The sequence below is a fragment of the Dipodomys spectabilis genome, unplaced genomic scaffold, assembly GCF_019054845.1.
Source record: "Dipodomys spectabilis isolate Male_0828 unplaced genomic scaffold, ASM1905484v1 ptg000032l, whole genome shotgun sequence".
Classification (NCBI taxonomy): Eukaryota; Metazoa; Chordata; class Mammalia; order Rodentia; family Heteromyidae; genus Dipodomys; species Dipodomys spectabilis.
Window position 1 is genome coordinate 14759356 of NW_024870709.1, and position 26610 is coordinate 14785965.

Sequence of the window (26610 nt, forward strand, 5' to 3'; positions counted from 1 at the left end):
TTTTAAAAGGTTTATTCAACAGATAAGAGGCTTAGAAATGTGACATTGAGCTATCTGCAACACACAGGGGCAGTGGCTGTGAGAACTGAGAACAATACTTCCGTGTCTGAAGCGTGCATTACAAGCAAGCAGGCACGAATCATCAAAGCATGATCTTTCTGCTCATTAAATTATGATTGTGATCAGTAATGTAATACATAGGCTCTTATTCAATTGAAAACGAAGTGGAGAGAGCAATGCTTTAGGTGTCACTTGGGACATTTTGTAAGAACATTCACAGTTTGTGCTATGATTCACTGCATTCAATATCGCACAGACCAGAGTGCTTCCAGAAATGAGAAGGCTGAAAGCTTTGGCTGAACAACTTTAAAACAAAATCAGGGAAGCAGGTAACTAACACTGTGAGAGTTAATTCATGATTCTAGAAAGTCTACTAAGTTCCTTCATTCCCTTTCCATTTCCTCTGTACACAGCTCCATTCATGTCTAGTTAATTGTGAAAAACCTTCAAGCACAAAATTCCTATTGGGACTCCTTTTCCTGTAATTAATTTTTTGCTGTTTGATGTAAAGGTCCAAACTATAAATTGACAAGAAGCCAGCTGGTACAGTGATGAATTTCAAGACAATATAACTAATGAAAAAGCCTCAGCTCTGTTAGTTGAACATTTTGATTAGTTTGTGTATTTTGTTTCTCTCAACTGTAATGCATACTAATTTTAACTAGAAATTAATTAAAATCTACCCGAGCCTCCATGCTGTGAAAATTATAGAAGTCTGTTTTTCTCAAGTTTATGTATACATGAAATTAAACTATAGTTTAATGAGAGCATAAAAAATAACTGGAGCTTCTATTCTGCTCATGTGTACTAAGACTGATTTTTGAAAGGAAGCCTGTATTTTAAAATCATGTGCTTTGGTTTGCTCAGGTCTTTCAGTTTGTCCTTCATTCTCCCAAGGGTAAGGCAAAGTATAAAACAGTTTTCTAAATCGGGGCCTTGTGACTTTGCTTTTTAAAAAAAATGAAGTTGCAGTTGTCAGCACCCCTCTTTGATTCTGATCAGTCGGGGTGGTTATGGGAGCAGACACATGTTACATTCACTGTTCTTTCTTCACAACAAGCTCCAATGTGCTGCTGCTACATCTGGACTCAAATATTGTTTTTAAGGATGGATGTCGAACTCCTGACATCATTTTCTTTGAGACATATGCTCCACATTACTGTGGAAATATACCTTACACATCTTGTGGAATGCATATAAACTCTCTCATATACACACAGACAGACAGACAGACACACACACACACACACACAAACCCTTCACTTGCTCTCACTATCTGCAAGTTCCTTATCCATAGATTCAACCTATTTCATATGTATAATTTTTTTTTTTTTTGGTTGGTAGTGGGGCCTGAACTTGGCCTGGGCGCTGTCCCTCAGCTCTTTAGCTCAAGGTTGTGCTCTACCACTTGAGCCACAGTGCCACTTCTGGCTTGTTTTTCCTGCTTATGTGGTGCTGAGGAATCAAACCCAGAGTCTCATGCATGCAAGGCAAGCACTCTACCACTGAGCTACCTTCCCAGCCCCAGATTAAATACATTTGAAAAAAAAATTCCAGAAGGTTCCAAAATGCAAAACTTGAATTTGTTCCACATTGAGCTAAAAAAAAGTGATGGGCAGAAGTATCCTGTTGTTCCCTCTTTCCCCTTCATAGAGCCCCTCAGTCTCTCCTGGTCCTAACAGCATGACTAGCTTCCATCTACTACCCTGTACACGTAGTTAGACCTGAAATAGCTGGATCTGAATCTGTTCCACATAATCTCTACTGCATATATAAAGGCGTTTCCTTTCTTTTTGGCATGATTCCCTAAATAAAATGACATATCAATTATTACTACAACAGCCTTTACATTGTATTATACATTATAAGTAATCTAGAGATGATTTGATATATATGGAAGGAGCTGTGGAGGTTTTAGGGAAACACTTTGCAAGTACTTAAATTTTGGTATTCTGCGATGATGTTGAGAAATGAACCAATATTCTCAGAGTAATAAAAATAAAATAATAAAATAAAAACAAATCTACATCAAAACTTTTAACACATTTCTCTCTTCTCAGTATTTCTAAACTACATTGTATTTCTACAAACAAACGGTTTGGCTTCTGATTTCTCCAACAGAGTTTTCATATCTCATGCTTCTTTTAAAAGGTATGAATCAAGTATACATTCTACACACCACAAGCCAATATAATAGTAACGTGCTCCATTCTAACACAGTAAAAAATAATTAAATGTTCTTAAGGGTATCATATACATCATGTATATGATGATAATATATCACATACATCACCATCATTCTCTTCTTATAGAATCCATAATCTAGTAAGGAAGATAACTATAAAGAAAAGTGGGTTCAAACAAGGTCTAGAGATCAGTGAGAGTTGACAACAAAACACGGTAAAGGAGAAGACAGAATAGCAGTCCTCCATATCCAGATAATGCCAAGGCATCCTGAAGAGAGTGTAGCCAGAGAGAGAAGGGCAGTTATGAAATTATATTGTTATCAACCTTTTAGTCAACCCTGAAATTACAGAAAATTCCCTTTCTTATTAAGAATCAAAGAGGTTTCTGTAGTAGTCAACGGCATGACCTCAAGAAACGTAATTGGGAGAGTAGGTAAAATTGCTTGGGACAAAGACAGAGGGTAAACGTGTTAAACAATCACACACACACACACAAACACACACATATATACACATAAACATATATGTGTTTTACCTGTGAATAGGGCATGAACAGAAAGATTCCACTCTGTTTTATAATATACTAGTAGTAATAGGGTTTAAATTCAGGGCATTTACCACTTGAGCTGTTACTGCAGCCCTTTCTGCTTAGTTATGTTTTGTTTTTTGTTTTTTTTTGCCAGTCATGGGGCCTGAACTCTGGGCCTGGGTGCTGTCCTCAGCTCTTTAGCTCAAGGCTAGCACTCTACCACTTGAGCCACAGTGCTACTTCCAGCTTTTTCTGCTTTATGTGGTGCTGAGGAATCGAACACAGGGTCTCATGCATGCGAGACAAGCACTCTACCACTGAGCCACTTTCCCAGCCCCAACCTGCTTAATTTTTAAGATAGGGTCTCATGTTTTGAGCTAAAGCTGGCCTGAGATGGAACCTTCTAGCCCCAACTCCCACCTACCTGAGACCCTGGCTGTTGTTTGAAAAGGGTTTCACTAACTTGAAAACTTTTTTCATCACCTATAACTTAGACATAACTTGTAATAACTTGTAATTCTTTTATCCAGGTAAACTAATTTCTAAGAAAACAAACAAACATTTTTCTAACTGCCTTTATGGCTCCATCTCTAAGTTTTGTCCAGTGACGTATGGTACAGGATTAGTTAATGCAGGTTCTTTCAAAGAGAATCATCATCATGTTTCCTGTCTCTTTCTTTTAAGGCTTGGAACTCTAATCTCCACTAGTAATCAACAGAGACTCTCAATTTTGTTCTTTTACTTTCCACAGAGAACTGTTTTGTACATGTATATACATACGTAAATGAATTTAAAGTATCTGTGCCAAATGTGAAAGTATATGATAAATACCTACACTCATTTCCGTTCTTCAGTTTTTAAAGTAGCTGAATTCAGGAAAACATGAAATAATAGACATTATTACATTATGACAAGTATCTCCCTGTTTAAGTTAATATGTACTTAATGTAAAATGAATCCATATATTAAACCTTTAACAAACAAACAAAGCTACTTGAAAATAAATTTAATGGCATGCCTAAAAAGTAAAAAAAAAAAAATAAGTCCAAGACATTCTAATTATACAAAGAATAAAAGTAAAATAAGTACTCAGTATGATGGCATGAGAGTTATCTGAGTCTCATGAAAACTAAAATATGAATGAATACAAAAAATACTTCATCAAGCTTGTCCTCAAACTTCTCGAAACTTTACAAAGGATCATTAAATGTGTCAGGTATTTTGGGGAAAAGGAAACTTTAAACATTTCAAATGACAGATGTCAAGACTCATGAATATCTAAATATTCATAACTTGGCAGACATTCTAGACTAACATCTGGTAATATATATATACTTACTTTAAAGTTATTCCTGAGAGCCATTACAAAAGAAAAAGAAAAAAAAACCTTATAGGAATAGTGGGAGCATAGGGTGGAAACACTTAGCAAGAAACCCTTATTAGGTGAATATTTAACTACAAATTCTGTTACACATTTGTATAGTATTACACAATTTTCTGTCTTCTAAGTGGCACTGTGGCTCCAGTGGTAGAGCGCTAGCCTTGAGCTGAAGCGCTCAAGGACAGTGCCCTGGCCCAAAGTTCAAGCCCCGACAAAAAAAGAAAAAAAAAAAAAAAAGTGCTGAAACTTAGCTATTGGATGACTTTGACAAAAAAAGAAAAAGGAAGAAACATCAAAAAAGAATGTAATAATTATACTATTGAAGTAAGGAGGTCAGGTCTGGCTGGCGCCATATTGGCCACATGGTGGATGGTGGGGTCTGACATCTTCATAATGGGGGTAGGAAATGTCACCTGTCTCTCAGGTAATGGGCGTGCCAGGATCGCTGGGGGCAGCACTAGGCACCTGGATGATAGGTTACTAAGTCCTGATAGGTTACTCAGTCCAGTGCCTGGGATTGGGAATTTCCTGTGGACCTGCCCCCTGCTTGGACCCTATTTAGGCCTGGCCCAGTCCAGACGCCATTATACCATGTGTGTTTCTCCTTATCATGTCTTGTGTCCTATCTCCTGGCTCCTCTCCAGTCATGATGGTGTCCCAATTCAGCTCTCCATCAATCAAAACTGAATTGGTTAGTTGGTATGGTTTTTGTTCTTTCTTCTCTAGCCTGTTTCCTAGCTGTGTTATGTGTATTTGAGGTCTGTGGACCTTTATAACAATGGGCTGCTTGCAGACTGCTAATGTGTAATAAAAACTCCAACATTCTATCTTCCAAAATGTGGCTTCTGGGATAATTGTACCTTATAACACTACTAACAAAAGAAATCAAGACTTCTGAGCTTATATCTCACCTCAGTCAAAATGGCATTGGCCAAGCAAACAAACAGCAAATGCTAATGAGGATTTCGGAAAGGAATTTTCCTACACTGTTGGTGGGAATATAAAATAGTGCAACCACATTGGAAATAAGTGCGGAGGTTCCTTATAAAACTAAAAATAACCTTCCCTATTTCTCTGTCATATTAAAAGTGGGAATCTATCAAAAGGAGAGTAAAAACACATTTAAGGAATACGTCTACATACTTATTATGCTTACTGTAGTACTACTGGCAATAGACAAATGGTGGCTCACCTAAGGTGACCAAAGACAGATGGACTTAAAAAAATGGTAGTGTGTATTGTGTGTGTGTGTGTGTATGTGTGTGTGTGCATGTGTGCGTGCGTGCGTGCATGCATGCAATGGAATATTGCACAGCCATATAGAAAAAGAATAATGCTGTTGGCAGGAAAACAATTTAGGATATCCTCTTAAATGAGATAAGCCAAACTCAAAAAGCCAAATACCATATTTCTGCTCATGTGTGAAAGCGATTCTTAGAATGCATATATACCCACAGCCATGAACTGATACATGCATGTGTATGTTTGTATATACAAGTGCATTTGGACACATGTACATATTATGATTCTTACTAGAAGAATGGGGGAAAGGGAAAAGGAAAATGAACAATGAAAGAAAATGAAGAATAAATAATTTGGCAACACATTAAAATTATGAATGTGGCATAAAGAATTTTAATGAAAGCTCTTGATCAATAGGGAGTTAGGGATTCAGGAGAAAGAATTAGGTACCACTACGGGGGTGCCACAGGAAGGGTTTGGTTTAACAGGGAGGATGAATTGAAGAGAAATATGGTTAAAATAATTGTGTGAAAATACACACAAGAATGTTGGAGGTGATGGATAGAAATTGATTGGGGTACATTATGTACATAAAGACATTTTACTTTTTAATTAATACCAATGCTAAAAGCAAGTTGCAATGATACTTTGGCAGAAAAAAATTTACAGTGGAGTTCAGAATTTAGAAAATCTTCTGAAAATTGGTAAAATTTTAAAAGTCATCCTTTCTTAGTTTTAACAATTACATCTATTTTTCCAAGTAATCTCTCCAAGTCAAGATATAAAAATATTATTATAAAAATATTATTAATAGTGTATTATGCCCAGAAAATTGATCTGCGGGTATAACCAAAATTTATTTAGTAATCAAAAATCTGCTTAAGAAATAGAATTCAATATACTATATGTTAATGGTGTTCATTTGAACAATAATATTATTTTCCTCATAGAGAAAATACTTTTAAAATGTATGTATAACAAGCAACAGAGATTTTAGTCCTTTTTGTAATTTAAGCCTAAAAGCTTAAAAGTTAACCTTTTTTTTAATGAATGGATTTCCTTGTATTTTAGTGATGGGTGTCCATAAAAAGTAAAAATGGAATTTGAAAGTATCAGCTCTTTATCATAAGCTGTCTGGCCTTTGATGATATATTTGCTCAGGCAATCCTTGCCCTCATTTAGTCAGGGGCAGCATATATTGGCAAAGAAAGAAGAAAAGAAGCAAAGAGAACAGAAGACTTAACTTGGAACTAGGCTGACAGTCATTGGAATTTTTTTTTTTTTTTTACTTTTCAAAATAGTAAAGCATATCTTTTAACTAACTGAGAAATATTTTTCCAAAGAATAAGAACTCATCAATATGATTATGGTTAAAGAGTGTCCCTCAGGTTCAAGGGTTGGAAACTTAATCCCCCAATTCAATAATATTGAGAAGTTGGACCTTTATGAGGTGATTAGGTTAATGCCATTATCTCAGGACTGGATTCCTGATAAAAGGATGAGTTTGCCCTCCTTCCCTTGACCCTCACATGAACTCCCTCTTTCCCTTCCATCTCTCACCATGGGATCATGCACCATGAAAGCCCTGGTCACACGCAGCTCACCTGACCTTGGATTTCTCAGCCTCTAGAAATGCAAGAAACAAATCCCTATGCTCCACAATTTCCCGAGTTTCAGGTTAACTGTTAAAGCACCTAGAACAAACTGAATAACCATGCCAGAAAGAATATGAAACAAAATCTTCATTTTATTCTATATAATAGACCATTTAGCTACATGGAGACAAAAAGGCCAGGATGAAACATGATACCTCTAAATTCTAAAAGTAGAATTTACACATCAATCTGGAAAACTGAAATGATTACCTCCAAGGCACTACTGTGAGATAAACAGATCCTCAGAAGGTGACCCTTGAACAGAAATCCCAAATGGACAACACAAGCAATGCAGTGTTTCTCAAACGTTTATGCATTCTGGATTCTTCTCAATCTCTCCCTTAAACACTGTTGAGGAATCTTTTGGGTACCCACGCTCCAGTACCTTGAAATTTTACTCATATAGATATGCCACTACTTGCTTATATGCTGTGTGATTTTGGAGCACAACGAGGTATTAAAATAGCTAAAACATTTTTTCCTCCTTCAAGGGTCAATTTAAACCCTCATTGTCCTCCAGCCCTTCTACAAAGTGTGGCTCCCTTGGTCCGGTCTTCATGCTTGGCCTTCCCTTCGTCAGATGGTCACTTGGTATTAGTTTTTAAAGCATGCAAGGCCAGTGACTTGCGCTCAGCAATTCTAGCTCAAATGGTTGGGGGAACCTTGACCATCAGTATTTAAAGTCCCCTGGGTAATTGTGGCACTTCTTTTCTCTCAGCACAATGTCACAGTCATGGTAGGTTCTCATTAAAGGCCAGCTCAAATTGGTTATCAGTGTGCCGTGAATCAAATCAGGCCCATTACTTTTAGGGCTCTGCCATTTAGAATGTATGCTATTTGTGTCTCTGAGCATTTTAATAGCGCTTCAAGTCATTTACAACTGCTCACACTGAGAATTTTGCAGTTTTTCACAGCTCAATTTTATAGACTTCTAGGAGTCGTGTTACATTCAGTAAACTTGCTTCAACAAGCTAAGAGAAAATGCTAAAAAAAAATTAGCACTCCCACTGTTCAGGAGAGTGTATTTTCTCTTCCTATAACTGCTTCAATTCCAGCACTTAGCAGGAAGACATTTAAATTTTTATTGTATTCCTATCTATCAGAAAAAAAAAGAATTTACAGGCTTGACACTAAACAATCACAGATAGAAGATTTGAAGTAAGATCACACATTTACACTGAACTCTAATGTGGCTATCAATAAATTCAGACTGACACGTAGGACAAAATCCATCTAGCTTTCCCATGGCTCTGGGGAGAATATAACATTTTCATTAAAGAATGTCCCATAGGATTTTCAAATGTCAAAATACAATATAATCATATTGAGAAAATCCTTCAAATTTAGTAATGGAAATTTTATAATACTGCTGAGAGAGAAAATTGCTGGTTTGTAATTGTACCTCTTTCTCCACAGGTATTGCTCATTACAGAAGCTAGAATAACATCATGATAATGAAATTCCTAAACAAGAAAGCAGCAGAAACATATGTACATATACCACAATGACTCACATTATAAGAAAAAAAAATAGTTTGTTCCTGTCAACATGGTTTGTGTTAGTATGGAATCTATTTATACATATGTAGAGAGATTTATATCCAAATCTTTTATACATAAACAATGCAAGAAAAACTGCAAAGGTGGCTGAATTGCTTTTCATGTACAGACAAAAAATACTTTAGAAAGTGTCTGAATGATGTCTAGAAGTAACCTCTTCCACTTTGCCTTGTTCGTTACGTTTTTGAATCCAAATCTAGCTGCCTGCCGCCTGGCTATTCACAGAAATTTGAACTGGTGGCTAACTGTAATTTGTCCTAACTTTACATCTGATTTTCCAACCTCCAAAATCTGCCTGCTGTGCCTTCTGGGAGTTTTTTGACAAGAAGACATCCATATATTGAGTATATTGAGTTAACATTCTCCACTTTTCTAGCAGTAAAAATTACCTGGAATTCCTTATTTTTTTTTTTACAGTGCCCATAGAAATGCAAAGTGCAACAAAACCTAATAACACTCAAGGTGCTTCAATGTAAGGATAACTGAGAACAAATGAGGTATTATTAATTTATTGTGTCACTTATTTGTTAGTATAATCATACCCTCCCTTTTTGACACGTGCCTAAAAAAACTCCAAGCCGTGTTCAGTTCTGGCAGGCAACCAAGAGGCTGACTTGGTTTGTAGTTTGGTTATAGATACCAAATGGGCATACAGCATTACCCAGATATCCAACCTTGGTTCTCCAGTGTTTTCACAACTGGAAATGTTTATTTTATATCTTCTCATGTCTCCTCAAACATCTCCATCACTTCTCATTTTACCCTCAAAGTACTTCATTGACCGATCAACTTGAACATTTCCTTCTTTAAGGACTTTAGTAATAAGCAAATGCAGCTGTGTTAGTTTTTTATTTCTCTTTTCCCTCATGAGGAAAAGAAGTGGCTTTTAATATAAATGTCTGACCTGTAACTATAGGAGCTCACTAATTATTAGCTCTGCTTTAACTCATAAACGTTGCCCATGATTAGTCTTATCTGAACATCAACAGGACCTTCAAATGTTACAACTTCTCCTTAATCATACATAGATGACTTCTTTTATTTCTTCTTAAAATTGTGATGTGCTATCTACCTCTTTACAATAACCTGTAGTACGCTTTATGATTTAACTTTTACCTGCATTTCCAACCAAATACCTCTTCCACTATGTTTGTATTCTTTCCTAGGTACATCTAGCTTGCATTTCCTCAAATGTCCCAAATACCTTTTTTTAAACTCCTAACAGCCATTGAACATTTTTAAACTATTTTAGTCATATCTGCATTGTGTAAAAAAAAAAAATCAACATATATTTTTACTATTTTTACTTTTCTATTTTAAGTGGTTTTGGTGTTCTTGAAAAAGTTGTCTGTAGTTACTTCTTCAGCATTTATTTTCCATTTTAAGTTTGCTGTCTGTAACAAAAATTAAAATTCTCTGTAGACTAGGAGTCCATGTCTCCAGTTGAAGCAAGTATTTAGAACCTTAACTGAAATAGTAAATGAGTAAATAAAAACAAAAAATCTGAAAATTTCTAACTGTATCATGAATTCTGTGAGGCAGTAGTGGAGATGAATATCTCAGAGTCTTGTGTTTGCAAACAGGCAATCTACTGCGATGCCTCCAAGCACCTGTCCATGCTGGTTATTTTATGTGTCTTATTTTATGTCCAGGCCAGCCTGTTGTGAGCCTCCTACTTGTGCTTCCAATGTCAGTGGGGATAACAGGTGCATGCCACAACACACAGCCAGTATATGAGGTGAAATCTTGTATATATTTATGTCAAGGGTGGCTTAGTCCACTATCTCTGACTTCCAAATAGAAGGTGTGAGCCACTGCACTCAGCTAGAACTATTAATTTATTTTGATCAACTGTTGCTATTTTGACCAGAAAACTCAACTTTCTGGCTTGTATGATCCACCAGTCTCATTATCCAGTAGAACTACGTAAGATGCCCTTTCTCCCTTTCCCCCCTCCTTTGTTCTTTCTCTCTTTTTCTTCTTCCTTCCTTCCTTTCTACCTTTTTTCTATGTGATTCTTTGGGTGAAACTCACATCCTCACACACAACAGACAAGCACTCTACTAGAGAGATACATCCTTAGCCTTGTTCTTCAAATGTTGGCTAAAGAAGCAGAAAAAGACTATAATGACATCTGTATTTGCATGTAGGTAAATGAATATGTGCACATGTATATATGTGAACATATATCCATATGTATTTTAGAGTATGGGACAAAAATCTAAAAATGAATATTGGATATTAAAATAATCATGTGTTAGGATCAGGAAAGATCTATATTTCAGATTGGCTCAATTCACTAGTCATAACAGTTTAATGAATCTTTAATAATTATATTGAAATTCTTTTACTTAATTTCCAAGGTATATCAGAAAACGAAATTGTTATATGGCTTCACAATAACATGAGTACTAGTATTTGTAATACTTACAAAAACATGCGTACTAGTAAGTGTAAATAATGAGCAACTGTTTTTGAACTGATTTAACTATAAGCAAATGGGAATTGAATTCAACTTTGGTTTTAAAAATAATAGTAACAAATATCTAAAGGCCACAGTGCCAATTTACTTATTCTGTCATAGCTATAATAAGGCATTCCTTGAGGAAATGATTTGGGAGAATAGGTAATCACTTCCTGTTACTTAAAAGCGTGATGTGAACACCTATCATATCATGAGCATGCCATGAACAAAACACAATCATGTTGTCTCATTAAACTTCAAAGATACTTGGGAAATGTACTCTATTGTGGAGAAGTGTTAATGGAGAAGACAAACAGTCACCCATAGTCACAGCTCTACAAAGGAACAGGGAAAATGTGTTACTTCTATATACATCTTAGTAAAGATCTAAGTAGAAAATATTATCAAAATCTTAGTTCATATAAAAACAAAGTTTGTCTTGTTTGGTGACTTACCTGTTCCATAAAGAAAAAGAAAATTTGCAGATGCAATGTATGACTTACCAGGCTTGTCTTGCTAAGGTAAATTGTAATTATGCTGGGTAATTAAGTATTTAACCAAAAGATATTTTAACAATATACAACTGAGTGTTATTTTACAGAAATCGGTCATCCGGGTAATTTGGTCAACTTGTTCAAAAAAATGCTGATGATGAGAAGTATCTCAGTTCCTAACTTGTCTACTGATACCTAGGGCATGACTGTTCTATGAAACCACAGGCATTCTTTCCAAAATTTTGAGGAAGATCCTATAAAAGCCATGTGTGCACGACACTCTCAAATAAGCAAAGAGAAAATATGAAAGAGGCTGCTGTTAGGCAGTAAAGATGCTTGTCCGTAAGGGATGTCTTTGGAGTGTAAAGTCTGTATTTAATCCAAACTGATTGTAAACTCTATGATTTCAGTTACAATGAGAGAACGTGTAGGTTTTTAAAGTATATATTTTAAAAAAACCCACAAAGATAATTTTGTTAACTTATCTATATATGCCAGAAAATAAGAACAACCTTCCTTTTTTATCTTCCATAATTCCCTACCTAAAGCATCTAGATGACAATTTTTTTTAAGTTGGGAATTACAATTTGAAGGTCAAAATTGCACATGTTTCCGAACTAAAATTGTCTTTAAGTGGATATGAAATGTAATACTTTTACAGAAGCACAAACAAGAAAGAACGAGTTGAATTCAGATAGGGTAGGGGAGAGACATAATTTTGGGAATATGACTTCTTATATATTCAATTGGAGATAATTGTACAGATATATTATATAGATTAAAGGTAATTTTATATATATTTTCCACTTACTTTACTTATTTCCTCCTTTTAAAAACCGTTCCTCAGCCAGGTGCTAGTGGCTCACAGTTGTAATCCTAGCTACTCAGGAAGCTGAGATGTGAGGATCGCGGTTCAAAGCCAGCCCACGCAGGAAAGTCTGAAACACTTCTCTCCAATAAACCACCAGAAAACTGGAAGTGGTGCTGTGGCTCAAGTGGTAGAGCGCTAGCCTTGAGCTTAAGAGCTGAGGGACAGCGCTCAGGCTCAGGGTTCAAGCCCCACAACCGACAACAACAACAACAATAACAACAACAAAAATATTCTTCATCAAAGAAGGAAGATGCATTTAATATGACTGAATGGATAAATGAATAAATGTGCAAACGAATTAATACATTTATTGATTCCAGATGTTTTTGGTATTCAAATTTTTGTAGTAATATTGAATACCACAGGTAATATGTGTTTTATGATGAGAACATTAGCTTTCAGTAGTGAAATCTTGCTGCATTTGGTGATTTAACTTTGCTAGGGGTTTAATGAGAAATTTGAATCATTTATGTTTTGAGATATACCTAGAGAGTATTAAAATTTCAAATCAAATGAAGCTATATTCATTTAAAGAATACTCTTCCATAGTGCTGTAATTCCCTAAATGAAGAGGAAAATGACAATCAAGAAAGGAAAGCTTTTGTTACAAGAATAATTCCTAGGTTAATTTAAATGTTTTTTGAATAAGTAAAATACTGAAATATTTAAAAAGTGATTCAGATACTCTGTGCATGAATTTCTAACTGGAAATGATGAAACTCAAGAAGATGAATGAAGGAGGGGGTAAAAATGTTTGACAAGAAATGTGTTACAGTTACATGTGTAACTGTAACCCATCTGCACATCACTTTGAAAAAAATTGAATTAAAAAAAGATGGAGCAAAAATAATGAGAAAAATAAAGCAACTTTCTTGAAACCAAACTGACATTAGGCTACTAATAAAAGTATCTATCTATCTATCTATCTATCTAACTACATCTACCTATGTATATATATATATATATATATATATATATATATATACACACACACAAACACAGACAGATACAAATACAAATAACTATATATTCCTATAAAAGTTGTGAGAACACAGCAACATGTTAGAAACCATTTAGTTCTTCCAGATTCTGAATAAGATGAATAATACTGAATAAGATTAATATTATCCTTACTTATTATCACAAATATTAGATTTATCAAGAAAGATGTTTAGGTAAGAGTTTTTCAACTGTGATTTTGTTAAATCCCATGCAAGATAAGTAGAGAGTGCTACATCAGTGTGTGACATAAATCACTGACCTACTGTGAAGTTTAGATAAAGCTCCATATAAAAATGAGGTCTGGGAAGTAGCGCTGTGGCTCAAGTGGTAGAGTGCTAGCCTTGAACTGAAGAGCTGAGGGACAGCACCCAGATTCAGAGTTCAAGCTCCATGAATGATTTCCCCTTCCCAACAAAAAAGGTCTGAAGGCCTTGTCTAGCATGGGCATGCATGTTGAGGTGGGAAGATTCCAGTCAATGGAACACTGTTACAGGGCAGAAGGAGGCTGATGCATGGACTGCATGCCTGGAGCAGTGCAACCAAGGGGAGATCAAGCACAGAGCTTTCCTGGGAATCTGGCAGCTCCACTGCAGGCACAGTAATTACTAAAGACTATATGTAGGAGAGTGACATGATCACAAAGATAGATAGATAGATAGATAGATAGATAGATAGATAGATAGATAGATAGATAGACAAATAGTTAAATAGGTAGACACATACATGCATACATATGTAAAACATAACAGCTCATGGGAAAATATTAAATATTATTAAAACATAAATTGAGGTATTAGGAGATTATTAATTTCAAAGTTTGTGGAAATATGCTAGATTTGGATACAGATAAACCTGCCAAAGATCTCTCATTTCTACACAAATAACCTCAAAAATTACACTTGCAAAAAATATTAAACTTGATATCACAGATTTGTCCAATTTTCCAACTTTACACAAAGGTAGATGTTGATAATTATTTTGTTTATTTTTTCACTACTAGATTTTTAAAAAATTTTTCTCTTTATTTTTTTGTTCTTTCTTCCTTTTTTTTAATTTTTCCAATCCTGAGGAGGCTGGTTTCTGTCCCTCAGCCTTTTGTGCTAAAGGATAGCGCTTTACACTTGAGCTATAGTGCCATTTCGAGCCTTTTGCTGAGTAGTTTATTGGGTATAAGAGTCTCACAGACTTTTCTGCCTGGTCTGGCTTTGAAGCCAGATCTCAGCCTCCTGAATAGCCAGGATTCGAGTCATGTGCCACAGGCAGACAGCTAGAATTCCCCTTTTTTTTCTTTCTTTCTTTTTTTTTTTTGGTCAGTGGTGGGGCTTGAACTCTGGGCTTGGGCACTGTCCCTGCACTCTTTAGCTCAAGGCGAGCACTCTACCACTTGAGCCACAGTGCCACTTCCAGTTTTCTAGTGGTTTACTGGAAATAAGAGTCTCACAGACTTTCCTGCCTGGGCTGGTTTTGAACCACGATCCTCAGATCTCAGCCTCCTGAGTAGCTAGGATTACAGGCGTGAGCCACAGCGCCCGGCTTAGAATCCCTTTAAAAGAGATGTAGTTGAATGAAGAGGAAAGAAGATGGGAGAATGGGGTCAGAAATTCAATGTATATCCTACAAAATTAAGAAAAGTGAGGGAAGGGTTGGATTGGAAAGGATGGGTGAAAATGTTGAAAGAGGTGGCATTGATCAAGACACATCATATTTATAAACTGTGTTGTTAAAAAGCAACTCCTTTGTATACTACCTTAAAGAAAATAAAAGGAAAGAAATACTATTAGCATGTCCTAAATTGACTATAAAGAATTAAAGTAATAACATAATTGTTATTATAATAGGCATTTCATGAGGCTTTTGAAGATTTGACATAGACCTTTAGACTATTTCTATACTGAAAAAAACACTAAGAAACAGGAAGTAATTCAGATTATAAAACGTCATTGGATCATTGCATTTTAAAGTTTTAATTGTAAATTAGATGTGGTCATTATTCCTCTGTCATGGGCACAAATATTTATTTTTTTCTGATGCTTGCCTGGAAGCTCTACTGTGTACCATAGGTCAAGGTCTATATCTTCAATAAAGAACAATTCCAGGAAAAAAGACTCCAAATACTGACACTGTAGGTTAGTGGTGTAAAAGCTGCTGTCATTCACGTAGCTTCCAAAATAAAGCAGCAAGAGCAGTCAGGACTTGAGATTTTCAGACATAATGTCCTCAAAAATTAATGACGTTAGGACCAACTTCATGAATACAGAAATCTATTTGACTTCAGTTATTTGAAAGGTTAGGACTTCTAGAACTATTAAGAAGTCCTTTTACAGATTATCATCATTTGTTACTGTGTTTTAATAAACTAAATAAAATACGTTAAACTTCTGGTAGCTCTTCAGTTCTCCTTATCTTAAATGGAAATATACTTACTGGCATAGATTTATATACTCCATCTTCTCATCAAGATATACTTGACCAAATTTGTCATGCAAGTAAGGCCTTATTGCGATGGCCATACTGGAGAGTAATGATGATGTGTTAGGTAGGAACAGTTGCTTTTAAGGAAGTAAGACTGGCTTAGTTATAAATGCTATGCCTATAAAACTACCCAGGAAACCTAGACTAATACCTGGCTGACAGAACAGTTTCACAAGTCAGAAAGGTGATCTCTTGCTAGGAATATTAAGATGTTTTTATGACCCGGCGAAAGAAGAATATTCATGAGGTATAGGTACTACAACTGAAATCTGACATGTTTTCTTAGATTTGTTTTCCTCATTTTTAGTCTATAAATAATAGAAGGTTTTAAAAATCCAATTAAGATTTTACAAATAAACTTCCAAGTAGAAATAAATAGATCTCAAGCTGTGATACTTTCATTAGTGAAAAATAAATCAGCTTCCAGTATATTTTCAAATCTTCCTATATATATATATTTTTAATTTTTCTATATCTTTCTAGCCAAAAGCTGGCAAATTTTCCTAAATCTCAAAGGCAATTATATGTTATTGATAAGATAGAATAAAAATATTAAAGTTAAAATCCCTATGTATTATGCAAGCTGCTTCATGAAGTAATGACCTTCCAATAACCATGTTTTTCTCTATTTAAAAATTAATATTTTGGGGCTGGGAAGGTGGCTCAGTGGTAGAGTGCTTGCCTTGCACGCATGAGGCCCTGGGTTCGATTCCTCAGCACCACATAAGCAGAAAAAGCCAGAAGTAGCGCTGTGGTTCAAGTGATAGAGTGCTAGCCTTGAGCTGAAGAGCTGAAGGACAGCGCCCAGGCCCAGAGTTCAGGCCCCACAACCGACAAAAAATAAAAATAAAAATAAATATTTTGCTGATCACAATATACCTTAGCTTTGGCTTTCACCTCAATGACATAAGTATTCTAGTTTCAAATGATCTAATAGGAAATTAACAGTTTGTTATTAATATGTTATCACATGACCACTACATCTTCCCATGTTTACTATACAAATACTATGGTAATAAAACTCAGCATGATTAAAGTCAGTATAATAACAATTACAGTTTTTAAAAATAGCTAAATGTAAATAGGAACCACAATAAATCACCAGCTTTCAGAATGCTATTTCACATCACAATAATCTTATTACTCTTTAGGTTTGTAGCTTAAACTTGACAGCATATTAAAGAAATATACTTTTATCTTTGTTTTCAACCTGAAAAGACAGATCAAACTATTGTACATGATTTGCCATATAAAATACTTGTTAACATTTTAGACATAGATTAGATCTGTGTTTAAGTCACACTTACCCATAAAATTGAGATAGCCTTCTCCACCAAGGGCATGAGTGATGAGCCGAATCATCTTGTGGAGCTGTATTCCCCGATCAATAACTGGTGTAAAAGGAGCTAGAACACTCATGTTCGTGTACATTTCAGCATCCATCAACCAAAAGGCCAGTGTCTTATCACCGACCAGTGCCTACAAAAGTAAAGCCCACTGAGATAAATGAAAAGCCTATGTCCTGAGAAGTTGTAATTTATAAAAGAATACTACATGCTTACACAGAGGGAAAGCATTTTGCAAGTATTTTTAAATTTTAAAGGTATTCAAGAAATGAGATGTGATATTAAAAAATGAGACACATTTGTTTTTAAAACTGACTTCATGTTACACATTTTATTCAGTTGAACAGCACATAATTTTTTTATTCTTATAGTATGTACTATTAAACAGTCATTTAACTTGGATGACTGTAAGTTGAAAATTTTAAGAAACTCAGAAATATATATTTATTTAGAAATGATTCCATTATTTAAAAAGAAATGAGATCATAAATACCATAAATTCATATAATCCTGTCATGTGTTCACCATTATAACAAATATATATTTGAGGAAAAATTAAATATTTTCTTAAGTATAACATTCAATAGCCAATAATGTTTGTCATCAAGCTTTTTTTAAACTACACCCAGTCAAAGAAAAAAATCACTAAAGGCTTAAAGAGAGACTTCTCTGTAAAGGAAATAAGAATGCCAATAGATACATGAAGAGATGCTCAACATCTCTTGCTACAAAACAAATGCAGATCAAAACAACATTGAGATACCACCTCACCCCAGTTAGCATGGCTATAATCAAGAAATATAATAACAGATTCTGGAGGGGAAGTGGCTGAAAGGGAACACTACTACACTGTTGGTAGGAGTGTAAATTTGTTCAACCACTCTGGAAAGCAGTATGGAGGTTCCTCAAAATGCTACACATACAGCTCCCGTATAACCCAGCAATCCCACTTCTGGGCATTTACCCAAATGACCACAAACAAGGTCATACTAAAGCTACCAGCACAACTGTGTTTATTACAGCATTTTTCACCATAGCTAAGATATGGAACCAAATTAGATGTCCCTCAGTAGATGAATGGATTTTGTGTGTGTGTGTGTGTGTGTGTGTGTGTGTGTGTAATGGAATTCTATCCTTCCATCAGAAAGAATGACACTCCCCATCTCTAAGAAAATGGAAGGACTTGGAAAAAATCATGTGTGTGTGTGTGTGTGTGTGTGTGTGTGTGTGTGTGTGTGTGTGTGTGTGTGTGTGTGTAATGGAATTCTATCCTTCCATCAGAAAGAATGACACTCCCCATCTCTAAGAAAATGGAAGGACTTGGAAAAAATCATATTAAGCCAGACCTAAGAAACATAGGTCCTATGGTCTTGGTCTCCCTTATGTGTAATAATTAGTATATATTTAGGAAAATATTAGTAGATGAGCAAAATAGCTCAATAGCTATGTATATGACCATATAGGATGATTCTAAGTGAAATGAACTCCAAGACATGGACACAAGAGGTTTTTTGTTGTTGTTGTTTTCTCAATGTACTACATGATTTATTTATTTATTTTTCATGATTTATTTTTTATTTGTGGTTTCACTCCCATGGTTTTCCCCGTTGTCATTGTTTTTGGTTTTAGTACATTGGGTATTGTATATACGTCTATATGAACTAGGGAAGGGTAGGAGAACAACAAAATGCTGAGACAAAGGACAAAAGAAGAACCTATGCAAAAGTGATATCCACAAGACAGTATGTTAGATATTATCTGCACAAGTTGGGAGGGGCTGGGGGGAGGGAAAGAAGGAGAAAAATGAGGGAAGGTATAACAAGTTAGACAAAAAATATAATCACTACCTTACTTGTGCAACGGTAAACCCTCTGTACATAATAATAAAATTTAAATTAAAAAATGAAATGTTTTCATCATCAAGACAAAAACATAACATATTGTGAAATGTAAAGTAGGCAATAATCTGAAATCTCAGTATCCCAATTATTTTCCCTTGTGACAAACACTTTTTTCCTGTAAACATACTGTTACATACAACTAATGTATTTTAATTCAATTGTCTTTTTAAAGTAGTGCTGCAATATCTATTGCATTCATTCTAATAATTTTTCTACTCCTTCCAAATTTTATTTCTATCCACTTCAAATAGTTTGAATACATGAGTGTTTACTTTTGGTTAGAAATTCTGATTCTCTTAAAAATTATTTAGATAACTTGTTCTAAGTATGCAGAAGAAGCTAATTTCCACATTAAATTTCACTTTTAAAAATACTGCATTGTCATATTGTTAAGAACTGTTAATCTTAGAAATTTAATTGTTTAGATTAAGAATTTCTGAACATTTTAACAATAACAATTATTTCCACAATGATGTACATTTTATCTATTATTCTATATATTCATTGTTTTATAAAGATGCATTTTTGTATTTATATTTTTAATCAAGGTTTATAATAGGTAATTAGTATATTTTCTGTACTCTTGATAATTTTAATACAAAGCTTAATTACTTGAATTTTTAAAGTTATAAAATAATTACTGCTAAATTTTTATTCCTTTACCGACTTTGTATATAGACATAAGATAAATCTAACAGTTCTATTTTAAATAGTTTATTCATTTCATGTATTTATTTTTATATTGATTTGAACAAAATATACGTATATTAGGAAGTTGCACTAGGCTATATCTTGCAGTAAAGCATAACAGAAAAACGTAAGTTGTAAGTTATTCTAATTTGTCTATATTATGTATTTGCTAAAGGTTTGCCATGCTTAACTTCTCCCAACCCTCACACTTTATTCTGTCAATTAATATCATTCTTTTCTATTTTGGTCTTTGTTTTATAGATATTCACTTGACTTGCTGTATGGATAATTAATATTACCTATATATTGGTAAGAAAATAGTGCTCCAACTTGGAAGTTGCAAAATTTATCATATGTTTACTCTGTGTGTTAGAAAACTTTTGTAAAAGGACAAATAAAGAATATTGACATTGTAGGTCAACTTTCCTGTCTCAGCTCCTTGAACTTGTCATTATGAAACAAAAGCATTATATATATATATATATGCATGCTTTATTCCAATTGAAGAAAAATGAGCTACCATAGGATTTAGCCCATGGGTTTTAGAAATCCCTAGTCTATTTGCATATTCTTATGAATATGAAACAAACCCTGAAAAAACACAATCCAATATGGGATATATTTCTACTGAAATACTACTAAAATGTATTATTTTAGTTTCAGTGTACTTAACAAACACTTTCACAAAAACTGTATCCTTTTAACTCCATAAGGAAAAATTATATTATTTACAGTTATTACAGTTAAAATGATTGTAAAGGGATAATTTCCATTCTTCATTTTCCATGAAGACTCAGTTGCTGCTAAAAGTAGTACAGTGCCATGCTTAGAGATAAAAATGGAGGGTGAAGAAGCTTTTTGTTTAAAACATGATGGGAACATGCAACACTGGACAAGATTGTTTTTTTCCCCTCCCTGGGATGGCTTCATCTGGAATGTGGTATCCGAGTAACATAACTGAATTAGAAAAGGAGATTCTTAGGTGGAATGCAGCTGTAAGAAGATTACAAGACTGGAAGAAGTACATCTATTTGAAATGAGTGAGAATTTTAAAGTACTAAAGAACATGAAATTTAGCCAGTGGGAGAGAAAATTAAACTGGAATCTGACTTGGTCTAGAATATAAGTGGATTGAATGGCCAGCTTCAAAATATAGATATGCACTGACAGGATGGCCTCTGCTGTTTGGAAAATACATCAGGCTGCATTAGACAGGAGGTACTCAAGCTAGTAGGTGCAGTGGTTGGGTCACCACTTAGCAGTTTGTTGAGGTTGAGGAAAAAAGTAATGAACGTTTGTCAAAGGCATAAGAAAAACAAAAACAAAAACAAAACCTCTTGAAAGAAAGTAAAGTGAAAACTAGGATAAGTAGGATAACACCAATATTCTTCTTCATGCAAAGGAAAACATTTAACCCTTGCAACTGACATGCACAATGAATTATGTAATTTGGTAAGGCAAACACAGAATTGCATTTAGAAGCTGTAATTTCTAGATCTACAAATGATCTTAAAATAACTTTCAAGTTTTCATATAAGGCAAATATATATTTAAAATGTTATAGTCACTGTATTAAACAATAGTAGCATGTATTTTGACATGTCGTTAACAATAAAGGACATGCAAAAGGCAAATGTTAAGATACAAAAAAGTAATTTATACCCATTTCCTTACCTGGTCGTGACTCTCTGCATAAGCAATGCACTTCTCAAGGTGGCGCCTGTTTGTGAGTGTATATACTATATTGCCCATATTCCAGTCTTCATCTTTAAACTCTTTAAGTAACTAGTCACAAGAAAGAAACAAACCTCTCAGCAAACTACTATTTTTCATTCTTTAAATATCAATCTGAGAGCCACGACCAAATGAGTCCAAATCATTTGACACGCATGCAGACAATAATCCATATAATCATATAATCCATATAATCATAACAGCTTTCATACTAACACGTAAATGAAGGATCTACAGCATGTTTGTTTGTACGTGTGCTTTTCCTTTGTGCAGATGGCTTAAACTACACTCTAATATCTTCGCAAACTTTTTCCTAGTAATAGCTGCTGCCTCTTGATAAGTGTCCATTATAAAGTATTGTCGTATAATACACTTCCCTGTACATTTCACAAACCTTAGATATACTTGCAATTATTTTAGATTTGAATGCCTTTTAATAGGTACAGTGTTTTCCATTAATGATAAGGAAAGCAATAATTATTTCCAAGTTTCAAGGTTTATTTTTGAAAAGTAATTATATTCTTAGTAGAGCAGATGGATCACACTTCCAGTTCATTTTCTTTAATCTGGTTCTACTCGCTTAGATTGCTATGATGTTACTGATCTTGCCAAGTCATTCACTTTTTCAAGAATCACTTCTTTCTTGGGCAAATACTTGTACAGGATTCTGTTGATCTACTTTCCTCCCATGAATTGCTTTGTTTCTTGAATTGCTTTTTATTCTACCATAGACTAATTCTTGTTTAATTTCTTCCCATCACTATGGACATGAAAACCTTCTCTTTCTCTCAGTATGGCAGAAAACCTGATAGTCCTCTCAATGTTATATCTTACATCTGGACTGTTTTGCTATTCAGTATTCTCTTTCCGTTGCTTTTCTGTTCAAACACTAGTAAATTATATGATGGGAAAAATTTTAAGATGATCCAGAACTCTTGCTTCTTTCTACTTCTATCTCAGTGCAAACCCATTACCTTGAATGTCAGTAGATGCTTTGATTATTATAGTGTTTTTTGTCCTCTGAAGAAAGTGTGAGGATTTAATTTAGCAATGCTTTAAGATGCTAGATTTAAGGTGACATGGGATAATGCCCCAAATCAAATGCCAGTTTTGGTGCCAGGATGAACAACTGATACATGACAACAACACGGATGAGAATACGTCTTAGTTACTATTTGTAAGTATACAACTTATAAAAATAGTAAAAAATCACTGTGTTTAAGGGCTTTAAAATATAACTTTTTGGTATGAGCATTTTAAAATATAACTTTTTGGTATAAGGGTTTTAAAATTTAACTTGCTGGTATTGTTAATTAAGGTTCAAATTAAGCTATGAACATAGCTTTTTTGTGTTCTTTATTTTATTTTTTGTCAGTCATGGGCTTGAACTCTGGGCCTGGGTGCTGTCCCTCAGCTCTTCAGCTCAAGGCAAGCACTCTACCTCTTGAGCCATTGGCCAGCTTCTGTTTTTCTGGTGGTTAATTGGAAATAAAAGTCTCAAGGACTTTCCTGCCTAGGCTGGCTGTGAACTGCTATACTCAGATCTCAGCCTCCTCCATAGCTAGGAATACAGGCGTGAGCCACCAGCACCTGGCTATGAATATGTTTTTAAGCAATTACATAAAATAGAAGATGATATTTGTCTTCAGAGAATTTATAATCTAAGACAGGATAGTCATACATTAAACATAGGATTGTCTGCCAGTTGTATAATGCACTCCCTGCTTGAGTATACAGGTATTAAAATGTTTATTAGAGTAAATATAGAGATTTGTGAAAAAAGTATCAATCTCTTATAAAGGGTATGCCCACTTTGAAATATTCTTCATAACTACTTAAAGAATGGTGGAAGCTTTTCAGCAAGAGGTTATGAATTGAAATTTGGCAATTATGAGGACAATATATCTTTGTAAAGAGGTGAATAATAAGCAAGGAAGAGTGAGAACAAACCTGATAGCAAGGTAAGACACATTAAAAAAAGCACATAAATTTTTTCAAGTAACATATATAAAGCTACTTTTGATACAGTAAAGCCAGAACAATCAGTTACCTGTTTTTTGTTTTTGTTTTGTAATTTTTTCAGCCTAACCATCATTAAAATACTTGGTTTTGAACCTGCTATGTTTAGAGAACAAAAATGACTAAAGGAGCATTGTTCGGTTGATAGAGGTTTAATATCATCTCTTGGTACTGCATAACTTCCTTGGGGTAAAGGAAAGAAAGGAAAAGACTACAGTAATTGCATCATTCACAGTAGGTCCTATGTTTTTCAACACAAAGTGAAGCACTTCCACCATTACAGAACCGTATCATGTGTACTATGATCAGTTAGCTCTATGTACATTTGACTTCTTACACATATTTAGTCTACAAGTATATGGCCAAAGGAAAAGAGTTCTATGTGAAATATAAGTTATATAGATTCTTTAAACATTTGTTAAATTTAAGTATACATGTATATAATATATATATGTATATATATAAAATTCAAAGTAACTGAACTTTAATTAAACCACAAAACAGAAGTAGAGGTGTAGCTCAAGCTGTAGAATGCCGGCCATGAGCAAAATAGCCAAGTAAGAGTGTATAACCCTGAGTTCTAGTCAGAGTTCCAGCACAGTTATAAAATAAACTTGTATTATATTGAAAAACAATGTATTAAATATTTTGTACAATTAATTATTCCTTCCTAATAACTGACATTTGGTCAACAGACTTTCAAATGCTGAATGAATAAATACAAATTTGTTGAGGGAATGAGCATATTGTGAAGCAAATATGGTGAACTAAGAAAAAACTTTTAAACTAATGGATAAAAATTAAAGAGGAATTAATGCTCTGAGGTAAAATTCAATAATGTTTCAGCACAGATGCCTAACTTTTCATACAATTGCAATGACAATGCAAAATTCCATTTGTAGAGTTAATACTACATTCTCTATATTTTTTCTTTTCCTTTCCTTTCCTTTCCTGGACAATAAAACCATGCAGACTCTTTATTATTTCTAGTAAGTTTTGAGAAACACATTATTAAAAAGCCTAAGCATACTGATACAAGAGAGTAGTCTAATTACAATAGTAGTAATTAGTGATCCTATGAAATTAAAAACTAGACATATTAATTAAAAATAGACATACAGAATACATAAGAACAAAATATTTATATGGCATATTACCTGAATCCATTTATCTGGAATTGCCATGGCTAAGCGATAATCAAAGCCACCTCCTCCTTGGGAAATTGGAGAACATAGAGCTGGCATTCCTGATACATCCTAGAACAAATATATAAGCATCAATAGTTCAACTTGCTTATTTTGTTTGGTAAACACTTTCCCGATTATAAACCTGAGGCCAATATGTCAAAACAATAATTAAGGACATATATTTCTGAGGTCTTTCAGTCACATAATTGTAATATTGATATTTCCATTTAAGGTTTTTAGTATTGTTGGGTGGTATCCAAGTATATACAAATGTATTAACTGAAACATGGTAGATTCAAAGGAGAACTCAAATAGTATAGACTCAAGGGAAAACTCAAAGAGTTTTTAATTTCTTAGAAGGCAAAGAAAAAGTTAAGCAAAATAGAACACAAAGAATTGGGTACTCCAAAGGGGTGGGGTGAGGTCAAGGAGAAAGGGATGGCCAAAGAAAGAGGGAAGGGGGGGATGCAATTAAGAATTAAAAATATATGGGCTGGGAAGGTGGCTCAGTGGTAGAGAGCTTGCCTTGCATGCATGAGTCCCTGGGTTCCATTCCTCAGCACCACATAAGCAAAAAAAAAAAAAAGCCGAAAGTGGTGCTGTGGCTCAAGTGGTAGAGCGCTAGCCTTGAGCTGAAGAGCTGAGGGACAGCGCCCAGGCCCAGAGTTCAGGCCCCACAACCGGACCCCCCCAAAAAATATAATATATATATATACTATATATATATATCCTACAAAATTAAGATGAGACAGGGGTGAGCTGGAGAGGAATGTGTAAGAAGGTTGAAAGGGCTGACAATGATCAAGATATATTGTTTGTAAACTAGTTTGTTTAATGGTAACTCCTTTGTATACCTCCTAAAGATAAATTTTTTAAAAAAGAAAGAAAAAGAAATTGGGGTTATTTATAAAAATAGCTTTTCAAAGTTCTGGTGAGACCAAGTCACCAGGGATTACCCACAGATTAATATTAAAGATCAAGATAAAATTTCTCAAGAAATTTTCTCAAGAAAACATTGGGACATATTGCCTATTATGTCTAAATGTTGTCTTAGGATATAGAATCTATTGATACATACATACTAAATATGCTTGAATACTAAATCTGAGTCTAGGAAAGCTGACACATTACATGATTATTTGACGCTGTTTGTAAAAGTATAGAGTTAGTAACTATTCTTTAAAAATTTTAAAGTAGAAAGTAACCATAAAATTCACCAAAGTAAATATACTTGCTGTATAAAATGTTGATATTGACTTATGTAAATGATGGTTTTGAATAAAATGAATATATTCCTAATTCCTTAGAAATTTTATAAGGCATTTATAACTATTCCTGGAGGGACAATTCAGATATTTTAATTAATGAAATAGTTATTCTGAATGATAATTCAGGAAAAAAAACTTTTAACACTTATATTCTTCATTATACATAAATTCACATATCTACCGTAGAATTTTATATAAAATTACATTACTTATTCATTACACTACTTCCTTTCCTTAAAAAGGAGTTCATGAGGATCAATTTCACATTTTGAAGAGATTCCCATTAGACAGAAAGTGAAGTATTGAAATTGAAGTAGTTTTCAATTCAAGTAGAACAAATTGAAGTCGCATCTTGCTTTTTAACAAAATTTAAACCCAGGTAATATAAAGTAAGCTAAAGTCTAAAGTTTCATTGGTAGAAAACACTGATAATCAGACAAGAGCTCTCTGGATGATGAAACTATTTTACTTGAAATGAGTGGAAAGATCAATGTAACAATTTTAACTTTCAAGTATTAAATAATTGCTTCTTTTCTTCAGTATCCACATC

At 34.2% G+C, this 26610-nt stretch overlaps 1 protein-coding gene across 1 annotated transcript in view; it reads right to left on the reverse strand.

The window, feature by feature from the left end:
- The window catches only part of Gbe1 (1,4-alpha-glucan branching enzyme 1), a 207432-nt gene that overhangs the window by 37004 nt on the left and 143818 nt on the right, over positions 1-26610 (reverse strand). The window contains exons 10-12 of the mRNA XM_042676802.1: positions 24763-24861; positions 21527-21637; positions 17223-17394 (exon numbers count right to left, since the gene is read on the reverse strand). Of these exons, the coding sequence (XP_042532736.1) occupies positions 17223-17394; positions 21527-21637; positions 24763-24861 (382 nt within the window). The remainder of the gene's footprint in view (positions 1-17222; positions 17395-21526; positions 21638-24762; positions 24862-26610) is intronic.